This window comes from Rhinolophus sinicus, chromosome 4, assembly GCF_057876585.1.
Source record: "Rhinolophus sinicus isolate RSI-liver-muscle chromosome 4, RSI-T2T, whole genome shotgun sequence".
In the NCBI taxonomy this organism is placed as follows: domain Eukaryota; kingdom Metazoa; phylum Chordata; class Mammalia; order Chiroptera; family Rhinolophidae; genus Rhinolophus; species Rhinolophus sinicus.
Genome location: NC_142504.1, coordinates 10,729,921 through 10,749,620, shown reverse-complemented (window position 1 = coordinate 10,749,620; position 19,700 = coordinate 10,729,921). Strand labels below are relative to the sequence as shown.

General features: G+C 45.6%; 1 protein-coding gene across 8 annotated transcripts in view; it reads right to left on the bottom strand.

Moving 5' to 3' along the window:
• Positions 1-19,700, bottom strand: part of PDE1C (phosphodiesterase 1C) — a 483,269-nt gene that overhangs the window by 405,428 nt on the left and 58,141 nt on the right. Inside the window, exon 1 of one of the 8 annotated variants that reach the window (XM_074340969.2) lies at positions 11,796-12,416. The exons of 5 other annotated variants lie outside the window; for them this stretch is intronic. In XM_074340969.2, coding sequence (XP_074197070.1) covers positions 11,796-11,880 — 85 coding nt within the window. In that variant the 5' untranslated portion in view covers positions 11,881-12,416. Of the gene's footprint in view, positions 1-11,795; positions 12,417-19,700 lie in introns of those variants that run through there. 2 more of the 8 variants (XM_019726218.3, XM_074340971.2) reach the window with 2 other exon arrangements.

Here is a 19,700-nt window from a genome sequence, read left to right as displayed (position 1 = left end):
CAGTCTCCTCGAATAGTCACTAAGACCAAACTTTACAGTCTTACACAACTGGCCTAAATGCTGCCTCTTTTAAACTTTTTCACTGTCTCGTGAATGACCCAGACGACAAAGGAAGACAACGCGTCTTGTTAGAGATGGGTTTCCCTGGGGCCCAGCAGGTGGTCCTGCTGGCCCTCGTTAGGAGATGCTGGACTCCCCTTCAGTTCTCACTGACTTGACAAAATTTGAAAATCTAAAGTAACTTCTAACTGTTAAAGAAAGATGAGTCATTAGACACAATGAGCCTTTCTTGGAAATTGTAAACTAGTGACTTTAAAATAGAAATCCATCCACTTTCTCACTTGCTGCCTACATCTTATTGTGTTAATTTGGGATCCCTGTGCCCAAGAGTCAGATAAAACAATGCCAGCTTTCTCCTGGGGCCGCTCAGAGACACGAGGCTTCCTAAGGGCTGGAGGGTTGCCCTACTTTGTGATTCCAGGGTGAACATCTAAGCCAGCCGAAGTACCTTCAGCTTTGGCCGGAAGTAAGGAAGGAGAAAACGGTAGGGAAATGAACTAAGATTTATGTGCACCTGAGATGGTCTCGGTACTGAACCAGCACTTTATATACGCCATATCATATACAGATATTATTATTCCAACTTTGTAAGCTTCAGAAAGGTAAAGAGGATAGTCAGGTATCTATCTCATAAATGGTAAACATCAGAGCTCAGCAATTCAACCTCTGGTTTGTCCAATAGTAAAGAAGGAATAGTCTTTCCACCATGTGCACCACAATACTTTGAGGCGCTCCCCAATAGTCAAGATGTCTGATGCATAAAATATGTCATTCAGCAGGTCCAACATAGCATTCCAAACCGCTCCCCCCCCGCAATAAAAAAATAATACAAAGTGAAAAAGGAAAGAGCCCTGGACCTGAACTCTGAAGACCTTTGAAACCCTCACTCGTCACTGCTCCACTGTAACCTCTTGTAAAAGCTGGATTAGACCATTAATAAAAAGCTCTTTCTTTAAGGCTAAACAAGTGGTGGTAGTTGTTAGTGACACAAGTCCAGGATAGCTGATCCTTCCCTTAGGGTCTTCTCCCAGCCCGTGGAATCATACCTGAGCTACTCTATTCTGTTATCAAGAAGAGAGCTGGACCAGCTATGTACAGAAGAAGCAAGAAAAGGCAGGAGTCAGCAAATCAATTCATGTGATTTCCTCTCGGAGAAACAAATCTTGGCAGCAGCACATGTGGACGAATAATTATGGATGCCGTCTTGTCTGGTTTGGCCCTCTGTCCAGCAGAAGCTGCCCTCAGACAAGTAAAAACCAACTTCCAGTAACTCTGCTTCCAAGTACTCCCAGGGCCCCTTGGGGAAGGCCAAGACCTGGTTCTCAGGCCAAACTCCTGCCACACTCCAGGGCCTGCCTGCCAAACAGCACAGAAGTGCCAACCGGCTCTCCCCAGAGCAGCTGGCACCAATTACTAGACCCAGCTGGAAGCCCTCGGTGCTCCAAAGCCACGGCCTGGTTGGAAATCCTACACTAAAACAAAGACAGCCTTGCAGCTGTGCCAGCACTTGACCTAAGTGGTTGGACGGGCTGTGGAGGCAGCCAGGGGGCAAGCTGGTGAGCACCATCCAGGGAAGCAGCTGTGGGTCTGGGAGACCTGCCCGTTCCCTGGCTTCAGAGCCTCTCCATCATCACCATCAACAGCTACCAACTGCTGGCACCTAGAGTGAGCTGGGTTGCTATGCTCCTCATCCTACAGAACTCTCCCAATGTCGTGTTATCCGCATTGACAAATGAGGGACCTGAGGCTCAAGGCGGTTAATGAACGATCTTTCCGCAATCACAGGCACAGGAACTGCCAGAAACGGGTCTAGAGCCCAGGTCTTCTGCATCCGTTTCCTCTCCACCCTGCATCCTGGCGTAGGAGAGCTAAGCATCCACAACGGGCCTGGCAGGTAGAGGCTCGCGGAGCAAAGCCACCACAGTGACTCACTGAGTCCTGAGAAGTGATTAGCTGACTGAGGGCACGGGAACATTCGGAGGCCCCACGTGGATTAACAAGAACAATTGTACAGCATCGGACACCCATGCCCAACGACTCAAGAATGATTGCCTTTTGGCAGAAGGGCCAGTTTGAACAACAGAAAGCAGAGGGCCAAGGTCATCCTTATGGCTTTTCAAGGACGGTACGTATGGGTGTTTGATCAAGCCAGACTCAGAGTTGGTTATTACTATTTTCATGTTAATAATAACATTATTGTGGGAATATGTTATGGGTGTATATTATAAATTTGTAATAATATTATGAAAATAATATAATAAATATTTATATAGAACTTAACTATGTACCAGGTGCTATCCCAAGTGTTTGACATACATTCACTTATTTAATCCTCCAAAACCCTAGGAGACAGGTAATATAATTATCTTCATTTAACAAATGAACACATTGAAATATAGAGAAGTTCAGTAACTTGTCCAACCACACAGCTAATAAAATGTGAAGCCAAAATTCAAACCAAGGTAACCAAGCTCCAGAATTCATGCTCTGAATCGCGACTGCCTGTCAAATCCAGCAAGCATTTATCAAGCAGAAGCCATGTTAGGTGCTTCCATAGCTACTATCTATAATCACATTTATTGTTCCTAACAAACAAATCTACTAACATGAATTGAAGTTTCACATCACGTCAGAATGGAGCTCACCCAAAGGCAAGCAGAAGCACTCAGAAATCTCCACCATCCCACCATTTCCCACTGGAATTTGATATCATAAAGCGAAATGGCCAGAAAGCCCAGGCAGCTACACGTTGACATTTTGGGTCCTTCCTTGAGTCTAGCACAATGATTATCTATATTAGAAAAAAACTCCAGAATAAAGTCTTGCCGCCTTTATTCCTCATCCAGAACACTTCACTTCGGACACTTCTGGTCATCAACTGTGTGGGGTTTCCCCACCACCACCACCTCCAAGCCATTCTGTGACACCGGCTGAGTGCCCTACAATTTAACGCAATTCTGATGCTATGTACCTGGAGAGAGCATCACAGCCCACAGGTTAAAGGTTCAGTGATATGAGAGACTGTCCCCCACTTCAGATGGCAATCACAAGTAGTAGGTCCCCAGGTTCCCACAATTTCTGTCCAACTTGGCTACAACTCGGAGGTTCCCACGACCTCCTCCCCTTTGGATCTGATCATTTCCTAGAACAGCTCACAGAACTCAGGGAAACACTTCCTTACTCGTATCAGTTTATTAACGGATACGATAAAGGATACAGTTGAACATAAGGCGAGATCTGGGAGGGTTCCAAGTGCAGGAGCTTCTGGCTCCGTGGAGTTGGCATGCTTCACACTCCTGCTACATGGATGTATTTGCCAAACTGGGAGCTCCCCACACTCCCTACTGTTAGGATTTTTATGGAGCCTTCATTTCCAGTCCTCTCTGGAGAGGGCAGGAATGTAGGGGTGCCAAAAATGCCAAGCTTCTAATCATGGCTTGGTCTCTCCAGTGACCAGCACCCATCCAGGAGCCACCCGCCGTCCGTCGTTAGGACAAAAAATGCACCTAGTGCCCTTACCACTTAGGCATTTACAAGGCTTTTAGGAGCCCTGTGTCAGTGATGAGTCAAAGGCCAAATATTAGAACAACAGATGCCCCTCGTGCTCTGATCTCTTGGGAATTGCAAGGGTTTCGGGAGCCCTGTGCCAGGAACCCGGGGCAGAGACCAACACACATTTTTTCTATTATCTTACTTTATCAAATTCCCCTGTGAGTGAGAATCACCACACAAAGTTGTATACACAAAATCAAATCGGCTTCAAGAATAATTTCAACTCTGAGCTCTTATCTAGTCCTATATCCGATTTGCCTCCACTATGCTCTGAGCTCTGCAAAGCATCTTTCACCAAAAACTCCCAGGGCACCGCACTCAGCCATTCATTCCTCAGTACCTTCCCACTCTGAGAAAGCGACCGTGGCCTTCAGGACTAAGAGCTCACCTCCTTCTGGGAGTGGCAGGAACCACAGAGCTCTCCTTCCCCAATCAGTTCACTTACAGATGGAGAAACTGAGGCCCATGTCAAGTGACTTGCCCAGAATTAAAGAGCAACTTAGTAAGGAATTAACCCCATCTCCTGATTCTGACTCCAATATATGTTTTCCACTCCACTGCATTTCCACCCATTGCTCCCCCTGCCTTTCCACAGTGCCTATTCACCAAATGTTCCTGAACTTCCAATAAGTACAGTGCAACAGACAAATGTCTGTGTCCCCCCAAAATTCACAGGTTGAAACCTAATCCCCAATGTGATTCAATCTGGAAGTGGGTCTTTGGGGAGGTAATTAGGTCATGAGGGTGGAGCCCTCATGGATGGGATTAGTGCCCTTATAAGAGAGTTTGCTCCAGACGGATCCCTCCATCCTTCCACCATGTGAGGATACAGAGAGAAGATGTCCATCTATGAACCAGGGAGCTAGCCTTCACCAGACACCGAATTTGCTGGTGCCTTAATCTTGGACTTCCAGCCTCCAGAACTGGGAGAAATAAATCTCTGCTCTTTATACATGTAAGCCATCCTGTCCACGGTATTTTTGTTATCGCAGCCGTAACAGTCTGAGACAAATAGCTAACAATCCTGAATGCCTAATATGTGCCAGGACGTGCACCAGAAGCTTGAGCTGCATAATGCTGTCCGTGGGCCCTACGTAGAGGCTTCTGCTTTGCAGCCCTTACCTCCATAAAATAATTTCTTAAAGCTTTTTAAATATTTTCCAGGACTGCATTGGTATGAAGAATATTAATATTATAAATGAAGACATTTTATTCAATCTAAAAGTCTATTTTTTAATTCTGATCTTACAAGAAATTAAAATATTTTCACAGGCTCCTAAAAACACTGTGGGCCCTGGGCATGGTGCCTCCTGTGCCTAGCAAATGTCAGCCTTGCTCAGAGCTCTACTTGCATCACCTCATTTAATTTCCCAACCCAGCAAGGGAGATACTATGTATTATGTCCATTTCACAACATAGGACACTGACCTTCAGCCATGTGATGCCACCTGATCAAGATCACAATAAAAGATGGGGTTCAGGATGTGAACCCCAGGTGTCTACCTCCAGAGCTTGTTATAGTCTGGACACTATGAAGTCTAGTGTAACCATCCTGGTCCCCTGTTCCTGCTGTGTCCCAGCGCAGATCACCCAGCCAGGGTCAGACGGTCATTCCTACAACACTGTTCTCCTCCCACCCCCAGCTTCTCCATGGCCCCCGGTTGGATTCTGCCCTTTACTCTGCTCAGGTCTGTGGGAGCTGAGTAGACATGCCTGGCACCCTGTGTGGCTCTGGGAGGCACATCCGCCCATGGCAGAGCAGTGGGGTGCCCAGGGCACATTTTGCTCGCATTCCCATCTGGTGTCAGAGCCCAGCACAGTTGTACAGGGCAGTTCTGGCCAACACTGACCCACCTGTGAGCCTGCCCCACAGTGGACCCACAAATCCTCAGGTCACGCCCTCGGACCCTCACCCCCTCCCACTAGAGCCAGCTCTATCACAGTATGATTTCAGGTGAAGGGAAAGGACATCAAGCGAACATGTACAATGTGACAGCCAGGCACTGCCCATGGCACTGCACTCCCCTGGCCATGGTTCACCCACGAGGAAGGTCTCAGTAGCCCCACTGATTCTGAGAAGGAAACTGAGGCTCAGAGAAGCTAGATGACTCACCTGGCCAGCACAATAAGTCTTTGTGTGACTGCAAAGCCCAGGGTTCCCCACTATGACAGGCACCCCACACGTGTGCACTCCCAACCCCACTGTGACAGCCTCATTCCTCAAGATGAAGATACAGCTTCCCTTTGAAGTGAAAATGCCGTGAAAGGGCGTTTTAACCAGTGCTAAGTTTTCTCTAATAACAAAAAGCGTTTTAAAGGCATTTTAGAATGAACAAAGCAATTTTTTCCTGCACCACCACATTCCTTAACCCTCACCACAGCTCTGTAACTAAGGATCACACTCCCCGTTTTACATATGAGGAAGCTGAGGCTCAGAGAGGTGAAGTGATTTGCCCAAGATGCAGAAAGGGGAATAGAGGGAGTGCCAGAGCAGGCACTGTGAGTCCCAATTTGCACGACCCCTCATTCCACATACTCCACCTCACTTCCATCTGGTCTCCTCAGAGACATGAGGAGGAAGAAGGAATTAGGTCAACTGGCACTAAGAGGTGGCTGTAGAATATTTTACTTTGGATTCTTATTCAATTCTCTGTTTCTCCCCATCACCCCCAACCAGTGTACAATGCCCATAGGTCTTGCCCCCACCCAGACAGACAAGACACTTGCCCAAAAGAGCACTAAGACCAGTCTGGGCTGAGAAAGTCCTCAGCGATATGCACCAAGGGGGGCCAGGTGCCTCTGTGCTGGGCTAGAGCGTGGGCCACACCTCTGTTGCATGCAGCCAAGTCACCCTGGCCTTGACCCACGGAGCTCTGCCTGCCCCAGAACCCCTCTAAGAGAACACCTGACAGCAGACCGCCTCCACTTACCATGGGTTTCCAGCTCCCAGCACTGCAAGGATGGGACAGGGAACCCTCACTCTAGCCCCTTGGGCACCTGATTGCTATCTGGGGGCCCCTTGTCTTCCTCCACTGGGACAACCCCACAGAGAGAAACAGAAGGGCAAGGGAGCCGGTGGCAGTTGCTATAGGAAACACATCTCTCTGTTAGCAACACTTCTTCAGCACAGGCCTAGAATTTTCCACAACACAACCAGCTTCATTATTGAAGGAAGCCGCTTCTTTGCCATATGCCCCACCAACTTCATGTTCTCCCAGCCCGTGGCTTCACCCACATCCTTCTGACACCCTAGAGGTCATCACCGAGAAGAGAAAGAAAATGGGGCCCTCCCTGAGCCCCATTCTCATCTATAAAATGAGCATCAAAGGAGATTGACTGCGGCCCACTCAAGTGGTTTAAAAAAAGTGCTTTTGTGTTTTGCAGACATACTTCAGTTTGGAAGGAGGGCGGTGGGGATGGGGAGAGGTGTGTGTTTGTATTTCAGGCAGCTTCATGGAGAAAGTAAGAATCTATGAGTCAACTTAATACAAATCCAAAAAGATAGCCAAAACCCAGAAGACAAGGAACGTTCTTCTGGAAAACAATGACAATACACCTCTTCCCTCCCAGCCCCAGTCGCATAAGCATTCACTGTGATAATCATTATTACCACTTGTCATAATCATAAGTTCAATGGTTTCCTGGGGAGAGGGCTGTCAAATCACAAAGGCTCAATGGCAGGCATTTTCTGGATGTGGCACTTGTGCGACCTCCTAGCTGTGTTTCCAAGACCTTCTGACCACATACCTGATCCATGACCTGAGAAAATTCTAGAAAGAGGGCACAAGACCAATAGTCCTGGGCCACAGGTGAGCCCAGGACTGAACAGGCGGCCTCCAGTGGCGGCAGATCAACAGCCTTGTTTCTTCAGCCTCACCTTCCTCCGAGAAGCAGCCCCACGCCGCCCTGGCAATGGCCGGCTCTTTCTGGTTTTGCCCCAATCTGCACTGGCTCAGCTGACCTGGTTTCCCAGGTCTCTCTTCCTCGAGACAAGGGACTGGTCCCAAGGCTCAGACAGAAATAAAGTCCACTGTGGAAGGCGGCATGGCATGGGACAAACCCTGGGCTCACCAATCAGGTCCGGTGTGGTTTGAACCCAATTCTGCCACTAACTAGCTGGTGACTCCAGAAAATTATTCATCTTGGGGTCTTAGGAGTTTCTCTCCTATAATGGGGTCAAAACAGCTGCCTTTCAGAGTCATCGTGAAAGGCGATCGAAGGAGCTGAGTAAAGCACATAGTCCAGTGCCTGGCCCACACCCCACAGCTGCCTCGACTCACGCAGCCTTAACCGTCAGTGTCCCTGCAGTCTGGTCATAGGCCCATTCAGGAGCCCCAGACTTCCCTGTCAGAGGGAACCCCACAGTGTTTCTCCATGGGGGTGTTGTTGGGTTTAGGGTGATTCCTCATTGTGCAGGCCCATCCAGTACACTGCAAAACCTTTAATGCCTCTGGCATCTGCCCACTGACTGGCCGTAGAGACTGTCCCCAGCCTCCCAGCATGGCCACTACCAAAAGTGCCCCAAATAATACAGCCCCAGGGAGTATCACCCCCGGTGAAGACTGAAGCCTTCTCCCTGCCCAGTCTGAACCGGAAGTGGATGCCTGCCCTCAGCCCAGAAATGTCCACTCTCGGAGAGTTGTGTCAGGAAAGTTTGTTCTTGACCTTGCCACAGGGTGGGTCATGCCTCCCCTCCTGCAGTGCCCCCAAAACCCCCACTGTCCTCATAGGTCTCCCCTGGCAAGAATCTCTTGAGCTGGCAGTTTCATAACATGAATTCCTTTAGTGAAGTCCTTTGACCCGGAGAGTTTGCATAATTAACAGACTAGAAGAGGAAGTGATTCCTAATGACAGAAGGTCAGACACCTGAGAAAAGGACAAATCTGGGAACCACCAGGATCTCATCAGGATTCTTCTCACTGTCCATTACTCTCCCTGCTGAAACTGTGTGACAAGCTGGCCACCACAGGTGTCGGCTACAAGATATCTGGATGCTCTGAAATCCTGACTGCCATTGCCATAAACCAGTGTCGCAGGAAGGATGAGTCCTGGTGCTGGGAAGAAATGTTTGTCAGAAGACAAAATATACATCACATACACAGATATGTGTACATGTGTGTATATAATATATACTATTGATAGTAATCATATAATTATGTGATTACTATATAGTAACTATATAACTATAGTGGTTAATGTATAGTAATTATAATTATGTATTATATATAATTAATAGATTGGTTACGTGTATAAGTAATGTATATATACATTAAGAGTACTTGCAAATTAATAAATGATAAAGTGCTGCAAAGGAAAAACATACAAGCAAGGGACTTTTACAAAAGCAGTGAAAGAAATGTGGCATTGAGCTATTATCTTCCACCTCTCAAACCAGCAACTTTTAAAAAAATTATAGCGTCCAGTACTCATGACAATGTGGTGAGTACCTGACAGATTGCTGGTGGGAGTGTAAATTGGTATTTCCAGAGGGTAGTTAAGCAATATGATTTTAAAATCCCTAAAAATATACCTACTTGTGGATGAAGCAATTGTATTTCTAGAAATTTATCCTTAAAAAGTATTCATGGATATAGTCAAAGATGTACTCTTTTTTCATTGTTTATTATGGCAAAAAATAAGAGCAACTTAAATAGCCAACACTAGGAAACTGATTAAATACTCCACATGTAGCAGAAACAAAGCTAGTTAGATAATAAATAACAGATTACCAAACATTGTGATTGCATTTTGTTTAAAAAAAATTGTGTATAAACAAAAAAGTACTGAAAGTATATGCAAGAAATGTTATTGATATTAAAGTAGCATTGGGTAATAAAATTACAAGTGATTTTCTTTCTTTTTGATTATCTGTTTTCTAAAATATCTGTATTGGCCTAAAATTTCTAAAATGTCTCATATGGCACTTACTAGTTTCTACTTGGTAAAATGTTATGTATGAATATGTCACATCACCCGAAAAGTACAAATTCTTTCAATACAAGGTCTGAGTCTGATTTATCTTCATAAACTCCCCATGATATTAGCTTGGTGCCTTGAATAATTACACCAATTACCATTTAGTGAATGTTTGCCATGTGGCAGGCATTGTGCTAAATTATATCTTTTAATTCTATCTTTTCATTTTCACACAGTATAATTCAATTGTCAACAAAATAAACATTTGTTGAAGGAGGGTGGGAAGAAGGAGGGCAGATGGAAACAAGTGAATGAATAAATGCCCAGAGCTGAAATAAGGGGGCAGCTCTCTCACCTGGAGGTGACCAGCTCACTTTGGAGGATGCTTCTGACCAGGAGACTTTATCTGCCAGACCTTTTCTTCTCATGGGGATGGAAACAGGAGGAGAGAAGGGGTTGGGAGGGGGAGGCCCACACTATAAACCTGGGGTTTAGAAGCCACGCTTTTTGGAAGATAAAATCTCACAGAGAATAACTAGGTAAAACTTAAAAATGACTTCTGGAATTTTTCTTACCAGATTCAACAAAACTAATACTAACATGACAATGGACTTTTAATTAATCACTTTTGACCTTGGCAACTTTTAATTCGTTTCTACAAACACTCTCCAGCGCCCACCATCCCCGTTAGAGAGTGGAAGATGAATTGGACAGTCTCATCCGCAGGAATTTGTAGTGCAAGGAAGGCAAGAGATAGGTGCCAAAATAAATAATTCAAGGCAGGGGTGAGCTCTTACAGAGGACTGTGAGGCTAAGGGGAGTGCAAGGGAAGAAGTTCTTTCTGATGGGGAAGGAGGGCAGAGGAGGTGGCAAGTGAGGGCCCAGACAGTCAAGATTTCTCAGTGCACAATTGGGGGGACGGCATTCCCGGCTGTGAGAACAGCCCAGCAAAGGCTCTGAGGGGTGAGATAGGGTGTGTGTTTGGACAAGGGCAAGCAATAATGAGTGGGTGGAAGAACCAGGCTTGAAGTGACAGTTGAGGCAGGAAAGGGAAGCCAAACCAAAATGCAGTGCCTTGGGAGGCAGGCTGGGGTGTTTAGACTTAATTCTGGAAGTTAGGTGTTTAGCCCAGGCCCCAGAAATCTTGGGTCACTTCGTTAGAAGGAGCAAAAAGTCCAGAAATGAGCTTGTCTCCCATGGTCTCTTCTTACCCCTAGCAATTTCCTGCTATACCTCCAAGGAGGTACCACCAAAAGGCAAAGTAACATACCCCTCATTTTCAAGGGCTTTGGGGTTAAGTTCAGATTTAAAGGCACAGTGTGGTGACCTGAGCACACTCAGAAGTAGAAACACCAGAACAGCTCGTTGGCCCCTAGCTCTCCCCTACTGTTCTCCAAACTCTGACATTCCACAGAGGAAGTCTCCCTAGCTTTGCCCGCCTCCTGGGAAGGTGAGAAAGCAAGCTCTGGACCAGTTGTTTTAAAACAGTGCGCAGCGTGGGACCAATAACAAAAGCATCAAGCGCTGATCGCTTTAAATTCCGCCTCTAAAAGGTCAGTCCTGGGGTCCTGCTCCCTCCAAGAGCAGTGGATCCCTCCAGCCCTCTCTGGTTCCCTTCTTGGTAAAGGGTTTGGGAAGGAAAGAAAACAAGGAGACACTGGGAGTCAGAGGACAGCAGACAGCGTTGACACTCTGCTTCGCTCTCGTTTCTGTCACTGTTGACAGGTCTCTGTCATACCGTATTTCTGTTGGTCTCTTTCTTGCGTCTCTGTCTCTGGATTTCTGACCTGGTGTCTCGGTGTTTCCATTGATATCTCTGTGTCTGGACGTCTGTCACTCTGTCTTTCTGTGTGTCCGTCTGTGTGTCTCTGTCTTCGAGTCTATTATACCCACGGCTTTCTGTCGCTGACTTCCCTCTCTCGGTGTTTCTCTCCTCCATCCCTGACTCTATCCCTCCTCTTCTGACTTAAGTTACTAAAACCCCAGCAAGGAAATCGAGCCGTTACGAGAGGTGTGATTCTGAAATAGCTCCAGCGGGATGCCAGGTTAGAGCAGCGGGAGGGGCACCGTGGGTACAGCCCTCGGCGCGGCGACCGGCCACACACGCGACGCCTGGCTCTGCCGTGGCCCCCGGAGCGCCCCGTGGCTCAGCCCGCCCCCGACCGCCCCCCTCCCTCGCTTGGAAAGGACCTTCCCTGCCTCCGGAAAGGGTGTTTGCCCAAACCAGAAGCCACGCAGAGGGTAGACAGGGGGTGGAAAGTTCTCACCGATGGTGAAGCTGTAGCCATCGATGCTGAACGTGGCACTCCGGCATTTTTTGAAGCCCTCTTTCCTGTTGCTGGCTTCCGTCATGGCTCTGCCGCCGGCGTCCCTGGTCCTCCGCGGCAGAGCGCGCAGCCCAGCTCGGTCCCCTCCCCTGGCCGCGCCACGCGCTGTCCCCGCAGGTCCGCCCTTGCTGCGAGTGGAGCGCGCCAGCTGCAGGCACGGGGACCGCTAAGTCAACTAAGCACTAGGCACACGGAGGAGTCAGCCAGCATCGCGACTGCCCCATCTCCAATGCCAACTTCCAGGTAAGACGAGAGGGGTGCTAAGCAAGGGTGGCACCGCGCACGGTGCGTGTGTATGGGGGCTGGTGAGTGCGAGCCGAAATCCCCTAGTCTTTTCCACCCTAGTCTCTGGGAACCGCTGAAGCCAGCGAGCTACAGGCACGTCTGTTTTCTATCTCAGCTTCGCTTTCCCCTCTCTAGAGGCTGGTGGGGTTTGGGGACCCAAGGGAATGGCTAAGAATTGGCGTCGTACTTCTAGATGTTTTCTCTGGCATGCAGGAGAGCTCCCAATAAGCACATCAACAGATGGAAAAGCAAACATCTGAGCCGGGCAGACGCTGCCAAAGTTTACTCCAAACAAGGAAGTCGGGGAAAATTGCCACGCCCACTTCCTCCCAGCAGCTGTCCCCTTAACTAGTCTGGAGCCCCAATAAGATTACTTCTCAACAATCCCTGGGCAGAAGATAATTACCAAAGTAACCCATATTTGTGGCCAAGCGCTTTCACACAAAGACTCTGAACTGTGCAATTTACAATTTACAAGTACTAGCCCATTCCAAATGGCTTGTCCTAGCTCTTTCCAATTTGGTTTTGCCAAATATGAGACTCCAGGAATTTGTGGAAGTGGGCAAGATTTACCCACAGCTAACTCTGTTGCTACAGAAGAGGAAACTAAGGCCCAGAGAGGCTTGACTAAGGTCCTACGGCTTGAAAGTGGCAGTGTTTGCACGTGGGAGTTTCATTTAATGACACCAATTTAACCACTGGTCCTGCCAGTAGCTGAAATGACTGAGTCAGGCAAGCTTTATACAGGGAAAATCATTCCCGTGGACCAGCAAACAATTAGTAAGGATTTACAGTTGGCCTGTTCTGTGTCAGGGGCTTGGGAGCTCACCTGAAGAAACCAGAAGTGAGACCCTTGGTGGGGTCTGCCCAGTGTCACATGTGGAATGACATGCTATCTATGCTCAGCCTACTGGGGGAGTACAATGAATTTAACCTCATTTGTTGTGATGGAATTTGACACAATGAGCAAACACTGAGTGATGGGTCCACACATCTTCAGAATCTGACTAAAATTAGAAGTCCTCTCCAAAAAAAAAAGGCACATGTGCAGTATTCTACATACAATTCCAGGGGACCCATAAAACCCTCAAGCTCACTGGCACCCAGGTTAATGAATGTCTCAGGAATTGAATCTTCTTCTATTGACCATATATTTTTAGCGAAAAGGGTATTTTTCATGTCAGCTATAGTTGGAACTTCAGTTATAAATTCTCTCAGGGAAGACCCACAACCACACTCAAATGGATGGTTTGCTTAGGTCAATGGCAAGATCAATTGATCCAGAAGTCTGTGGGTGTCACAGACCTCATGGCTCATCTCAGCTTGGGAGCCAGGGGTTGCTCAGACCCTGAGGTGATCCTTGAGACTGGAACTGGTTACAAACTGAAAGCATGAAAAGGACTCTACAGACAGACAGACCTGGGTCTGAAATCTGCCCCACCACTTACCAGCTATATGACCTTGAGCAAGATGCTAGATGTCCCTGAGTCTTGCTTTCCTCATTTTACAGTGAGGATGAAATGAGAGGCAATGAGTGAAACCTAAGCATGTAGAGAGCTTTCAGTTATCATCATCACCAGGCGACTCCCAATTTCATCATGTAGACAGGGTGGAAAATTCTGCTCCGTGACTATAGTATATTTTAGTTATTGTTCTCACCATTAATGTTATAAGAATATAGTACATGTAAAATTTTACATATATCGTAATATATTAAATATCATATTGTATATTTTAATACAGTAACCACCAAAAGTTTCTTATAGATCCCATTTCCTTGTGTTGCTCCCACTTTCCCAAATCTTTAGCAGAAGCTCCTGAGTTCTTTTGTGTCACTGTAAGCCCTGGAATGAGAAGCCTAAAAACCCTCAGTTTCAGTCTATGATAGTAAATTATCAAGAAAAAAAAAATCCTCATGCAATGGAAATTTTTTCTTGAGTGAGTGAAATTAAAACTTGGAATTGAATCGCTCTTAGCAGAAAAGCTTTTTGAAATATAATCTGTAAAAATAATAACAATGTGATCATTTATCGGTCCCCTAAAGACTGGTAAAAATAACTTGCCTGAACAATTAGAACTGTTTTTAAACTGTTTCTCCCCAGAATCATTATCTCCCTCCCTGGTTTGAGAGACTGCACACCTACAGAACCACTAAATGTACTGCTTCAAGTGCAAAGTCTTACACCAAACCAAGTGAAGTTGAATGCTAACATTACATAAGCCAAGAAAGAACAAGTTCAAGACCAAGATCAAAAGAAGCATTGCTTTTGCTTGCTCTCTCAGAAATGCTCCTCCAAGAACGCCTCTGAAGTAAGAAAACTAAACCAAGACAGGCAAGCAGATGTGTGGATGCTATGTTCTCGTCGTTAGAGCAGGGGTCAGCACGAAAATGCCTGCAGGTCAAATCCAGCCTATCACCTGTTTCTGTAGAGTCCTTGAGCTAAAAATGGTTTTTACATTTTTAAGTGATTGAAAAAAAATTCAAAACAACATGTCTGGTGACACATTCAAACTATATGAAATTCAAATTTCAGTGTCCACAGAAAACATTTTATGGGAACATGCTCATTTATTTACATATTGTCTGTGGCTGCTTCTAAACCAAAGAGCGGAGTTGAGTCTGTGTGGCCTGCAAAACCAAAAATATTTACTCTCTGACCCTTTACAGAAAATGTTTATTGACTTCTAGGTTATAGTAAATTTCTAGTTTTATTATATTTACTTTAAAATAAGTTTGGAAAGGAATTGATCTTTTTTTGAACTACTGGAAGAATTCTAACAAGGAAGGCCCAGCAACAAATGTTTGAGGAAGGAAGGAAGGAAGGAAGGAAGGAAGGAAGGAAGGAAGGAAGGAAGGAAAGAAGGAAGGAAGGAAGGAAGGAAGGAAGGAAGGAAGGAAGGAAACAATATACATATTAATAGTTTGATCCAGTCATTAGCCAAGATTAATTAGATGGAGATTAATTTCTCCCAAGATGTAATGCATGACCCTGGCTTCATCCCAAGAAAGCAGAATAGGAATTGAACTCAGTTGCTAAATTAGTTTATAGCTCATGGACCAAAAAACGTCCTTCAAAATAAAACAAAAAAATCAACATCTGGCAGGAGCCTCCTCTGACTCAGGGGTTGATATCATCTTTGGTACCCCCGCTATCAGACGCTGCTACCTGTTTCTCCAGAAGGGGAACGGTGTCAGGAGTAAGAACATGTTGCTCATTGGTTTTCAAACCTCTAGGAAAAGATGAGACACTATATGTAGCATGTTATTGAAAGGCAGTTTTCTAGGAAAATAACTTGTACTTGTCATACCAAAGAGAAGACAGACAGTTCCTCAGCATTTTATTAACGCATGTCAACCATTCTCAGGTAGGAAACCGACTACCATTTTATATTCTCCCAACAGCCAGTGGTCCAAGAATAAGAAACCCAAGTTGCCCCAATAAGAGCATTATTTGTACCCCTCATGGACACCCACTGGGCTATCTGACAACCACTTCAAATTCTGGGAAGGGCCCCCTCGTGTTCACAGGAGCAGAGAAATGGCTGCAGGCAGTGAAGTGTCTCAACTGCAGCTCTGCTCCCCTGGCTGCAATTAATAGGATCAAATAGAACTGATGAGTATCTTTGCTGGGAACAGGAACTGTGAGAGGTGAAGAGAAAGTTCCAGTACATTCCAGGCCCAGTTCTAGCCAGGATCTGAAAATCAGCTCCTCCCAAATTCCGTGAGATGCCCTAGTACCATATACTATATTCCCTTCTTGTAAGTGATCTGACAAGGGAGTTTCTGTGGCTTGCAGCCAAAGTCTTAACTCATCCATCAAACACAATCCCTTCCAGGAGGGACATAGAAGAGGAAGAAATGAACCAAGAAAGGAGAAATTAAACTGACATTACTGAGTGCCAACTGTGTGTTGGGCAGTATGGTAACCAAGGAACAGTCCCTGCCTTAGGGGATTTTATAAGAGTAGGTTCCAGACCAATCTGTGGAACCAGGGGTCCGAATGAGAGAGCCGCCTCAGGAAGTCTGTCTATGGATGCAATTCCTCTTCAGCTGTCACTAACGCCCTTCTCCATTTCATTTTGCTTCTACCTTATTGCTTCCTTAGACCCCATCCTTTGTTTCTCGTATAATTAGGCCCAGGGATGGCAGAGACCATCTAAATAAACAAGGAGAATGAAAAGCAAAGTGTCTACATACTTGAGGGTCTGAGAAAGGTGCTTGGAGGCCCCGACGGAGGTTACAGAATCCCACTTGCACATGGAGGCAACTTTTCTTTGTGATAGGGATGGCCTCCTACCTATTCTTGAACTTTTTTCTAAGTTTACACGTTATTAGTGTGTCTGTGAACGTAATTATTTTTCAGTACCTGCCTCCAGTGTCTCAAAACACATTAGCGGAGGTAGTCCCAGATCAAGGCCTTCCCCATAATATCAGGGGGCAAATTAGAATAAGCTAACTTTCTTTTTTACACTAAGAATTTGGGGAGAATTTTCCAATAGCCTTTGCAGTTATGAGCTTTTGAGAATTAGTGACACTGCAGTGAGGAGGGGTGTGGGGGAGCAAAACGACTATCTTGAATTTCCTTTTCATAATCCAGAATATCAAACCCTGGAATCTTCTTCCCTGCAGCCCGTCTGTTTTGCCTAACAACCTCTCCATCATCCTTCCAGTCTCCACTGGTGTCCCAGGTCCTCTTGCTCATTACAAAGCCCAATATAAATTGGGCTTTGGGTTTTGTTCTGTAGAGTTATTCAGGGACCCAGGCTCTTTCCAACTAGTGGCTCCACCCACTCTTAGGTCCCAGTGTCTTCCACTGGAGGCTATGTGCATCTAGCTGGTACATAAAGAAAGACGGAAAAAAAAATGGCGGAGCATGAAGAAGGATTTTAGGGACCAGGTCTGGAAGAAACACATAGCCTTCCTCCCCACGTTACATTAGCGAGAAATTAGTCAGATGGCCCCCACCCAACTGAAAAAGGGGTCTCAGAAATGAAATTAGGAAAGAAAAAGAGAGTTTGGTAAACATGGATCCTTTGAAACCCTATCCTCTCCACTGTTTTGACCAAATTTGACCTCCAGTTCACTGGATGCAGACGCAGTTTACACTTGTGTGAGGGCTGAGGAAACAATCTGCTCCAATCAGAGTTAGAGCTTTTCCATCTTAACTCCAGGCCCACCACCGTGATATAAACTAAAGCTTTGCCCCAGAAAGAACACCTCTTTTTCATATGGTCTGTTGTTGGCATTATCACAGACAGAAGGTTAAGGGTAGAACCAATTTTAATAGTACGTTATAGCTCTGGCTTTAGGAAGCAAGCCGAAAGTATAACTCACTTAGTCATTGAAAATTGCATCATCTTGTGACATGTGATTTTTTTTTTCTTTCTGCCACTATAAAACATAAATATATAGAAATACAAAAATGCCAGTATGTGAAGAGGCAAGAAGAATAGCAGAGAGAAAATCAATGAATAATCGTCAGAAGGCCACCAAATTTGCCACATCAAAGAGGCTTGACTGGGACCTGGGGAACAGGGGATTCGAATAAATATGGAGCATCCAAGGTAACAACATGCACAGCAATGGGTCCCAGATGGGTAATTCACTACAGGTAGAATCAGCCCACACCTGCACTTGGATGTGGGGAAGGGAGCATGGTGTCTTAGGGGTCTAATATGGGTCGAGCCACCATGTGCCAGGCTCTGTGCTAAGTATTTTACACATGCATCTCACTTCAAGCCCTCCAATGACAAAGAATAGAATTATGGAGTTAGATTTTCTTACTGTGGATCTGAAACCCCTGGAGAAAGTAACTCCTCTCAGTGGCAACCTTGGCAACAGAATTACCAAGGGCACCAAGAACGCTGGAAACAACGAGAACAGACAGGCAGCCCCAAAGGGAATTTTTGACACCAGAGTGGATCCAACTACTCGGCAAAATGATTTGTGGCCTCCACCTGCTGTTCACAGGAAGTTAAATTCCTCCAGGACCCCCTTCCAGCGTAGCAACTCACCTCAAAGAGGGCAGACATGGTCCTATCACCAGCAAACAGTCACCCACACAGATACACACAGCTGGCTACACACACGCCACACACACCACTTTTCTGTCCTGGGTGTGGCCTCTGCTGGTGATACTCATGATAAGGACATGGGTGTGTTGGAGAAAATGTCACAGAACAACACAGTGAGAGTGAAGATCAACTATATTTCAGAAAAACTACAAAGTGGGATACAATACGGTCGTGATTATGTAAAAAATGCACTTCAGAAAGACAGGAAGGAAACACAACATGATAATAGTGATTGCATGGCGGTGCTGGGATTAGAATAACTTGGTTTCCTGGGGCCAGCGAGTTCAGGCTTATCCTAGTTCCTGTAGACAAAAACTGGCTGCACCCCAGTGGCCCCCCCACCCAAGAACATAGGTGGGATTTCATTTCTTCTGTTAGGCGTTCTTCAAATTTTCTACCATGCCCATGGTTTTTAAAAAATGAAGATAAATATTTTGAAAGTCAGTTGTCAATACAGACATGGGTATCTGAATGACTTCCTGTACTTTTTCATGTTTAAAACATTTTATAATTTTAAATAGATATTAAACTAAATTATCCTGAGCCAGATCAAGGACCCATCCCTAGACTGTAAGCTTCATGAAGGCTACGTCTCATCTGTTCACTCATGGATCCCAAATGCCTAGAACAATGCCTGGCACTAAGCAGGTGGTTGTTGAATGAATACATGAATATTCTGCTGCTGACAGGAGCTTTAAAAAGAAATACGGAAACTAATATGTCAGCCTTCTAAGTCAGGAATGTGCTCTAAGCATCCTCCAGGAGTCAGGGTAACACAGTCCATCTTTACCACTGACCAAGGAAAGAAGAACTCGTATCCATCACCTAAAAACTCCTAGCCCTCCTTTCAAAAAGGGTTTCATCCCTCCATCAAACCAGGATCTAATAGAAAAGTCCTACTACCATATCACCAGTAATGTGATATCTTATCTCTTGGTACTTGATAAAACATTAGCCGTGTTCACCATACAAGGCAAGCTGATGCCAAAAGGAATAGATGACAGACGTGTGTGGTTGGAATTCTAAATTACAGTCATGAGTTACAAAAATCTCCATGGGTGGGGAAAGCAGGGAGTCTCTACAATGACAAGATGACTGAAATCTCAGAATCACAAGCAAATTTTTCCAGATGTTGATTACGCTGCTGCCCAAAAACTCTACCAGAGAATCAGACAGTCTGTATTATCATGACAAAGGGAAGCAGTTATAGTTGGCAGCAGGTGGGAGTATTAATGATTTAATGCTGAGATGCTTTTGTCAGGTATTTAAGTTACCAAAAGGTAGTTTTTTCATTGTGATAATTTTTGCACATACATTTGGCAACTGAGTTTTTTAAAAGGCCATTTGGGAGCATGGAGGTGATTTGGTTTCCTCTTTTCACATGAGGTGCCTCTTAGGTTAATTAATTCTCTTTCTGCTGTGGATATTATCCTTCAAACCACAAAGCATCATCTTTTTTGACATGTAACCTGCACTCAGCAAACA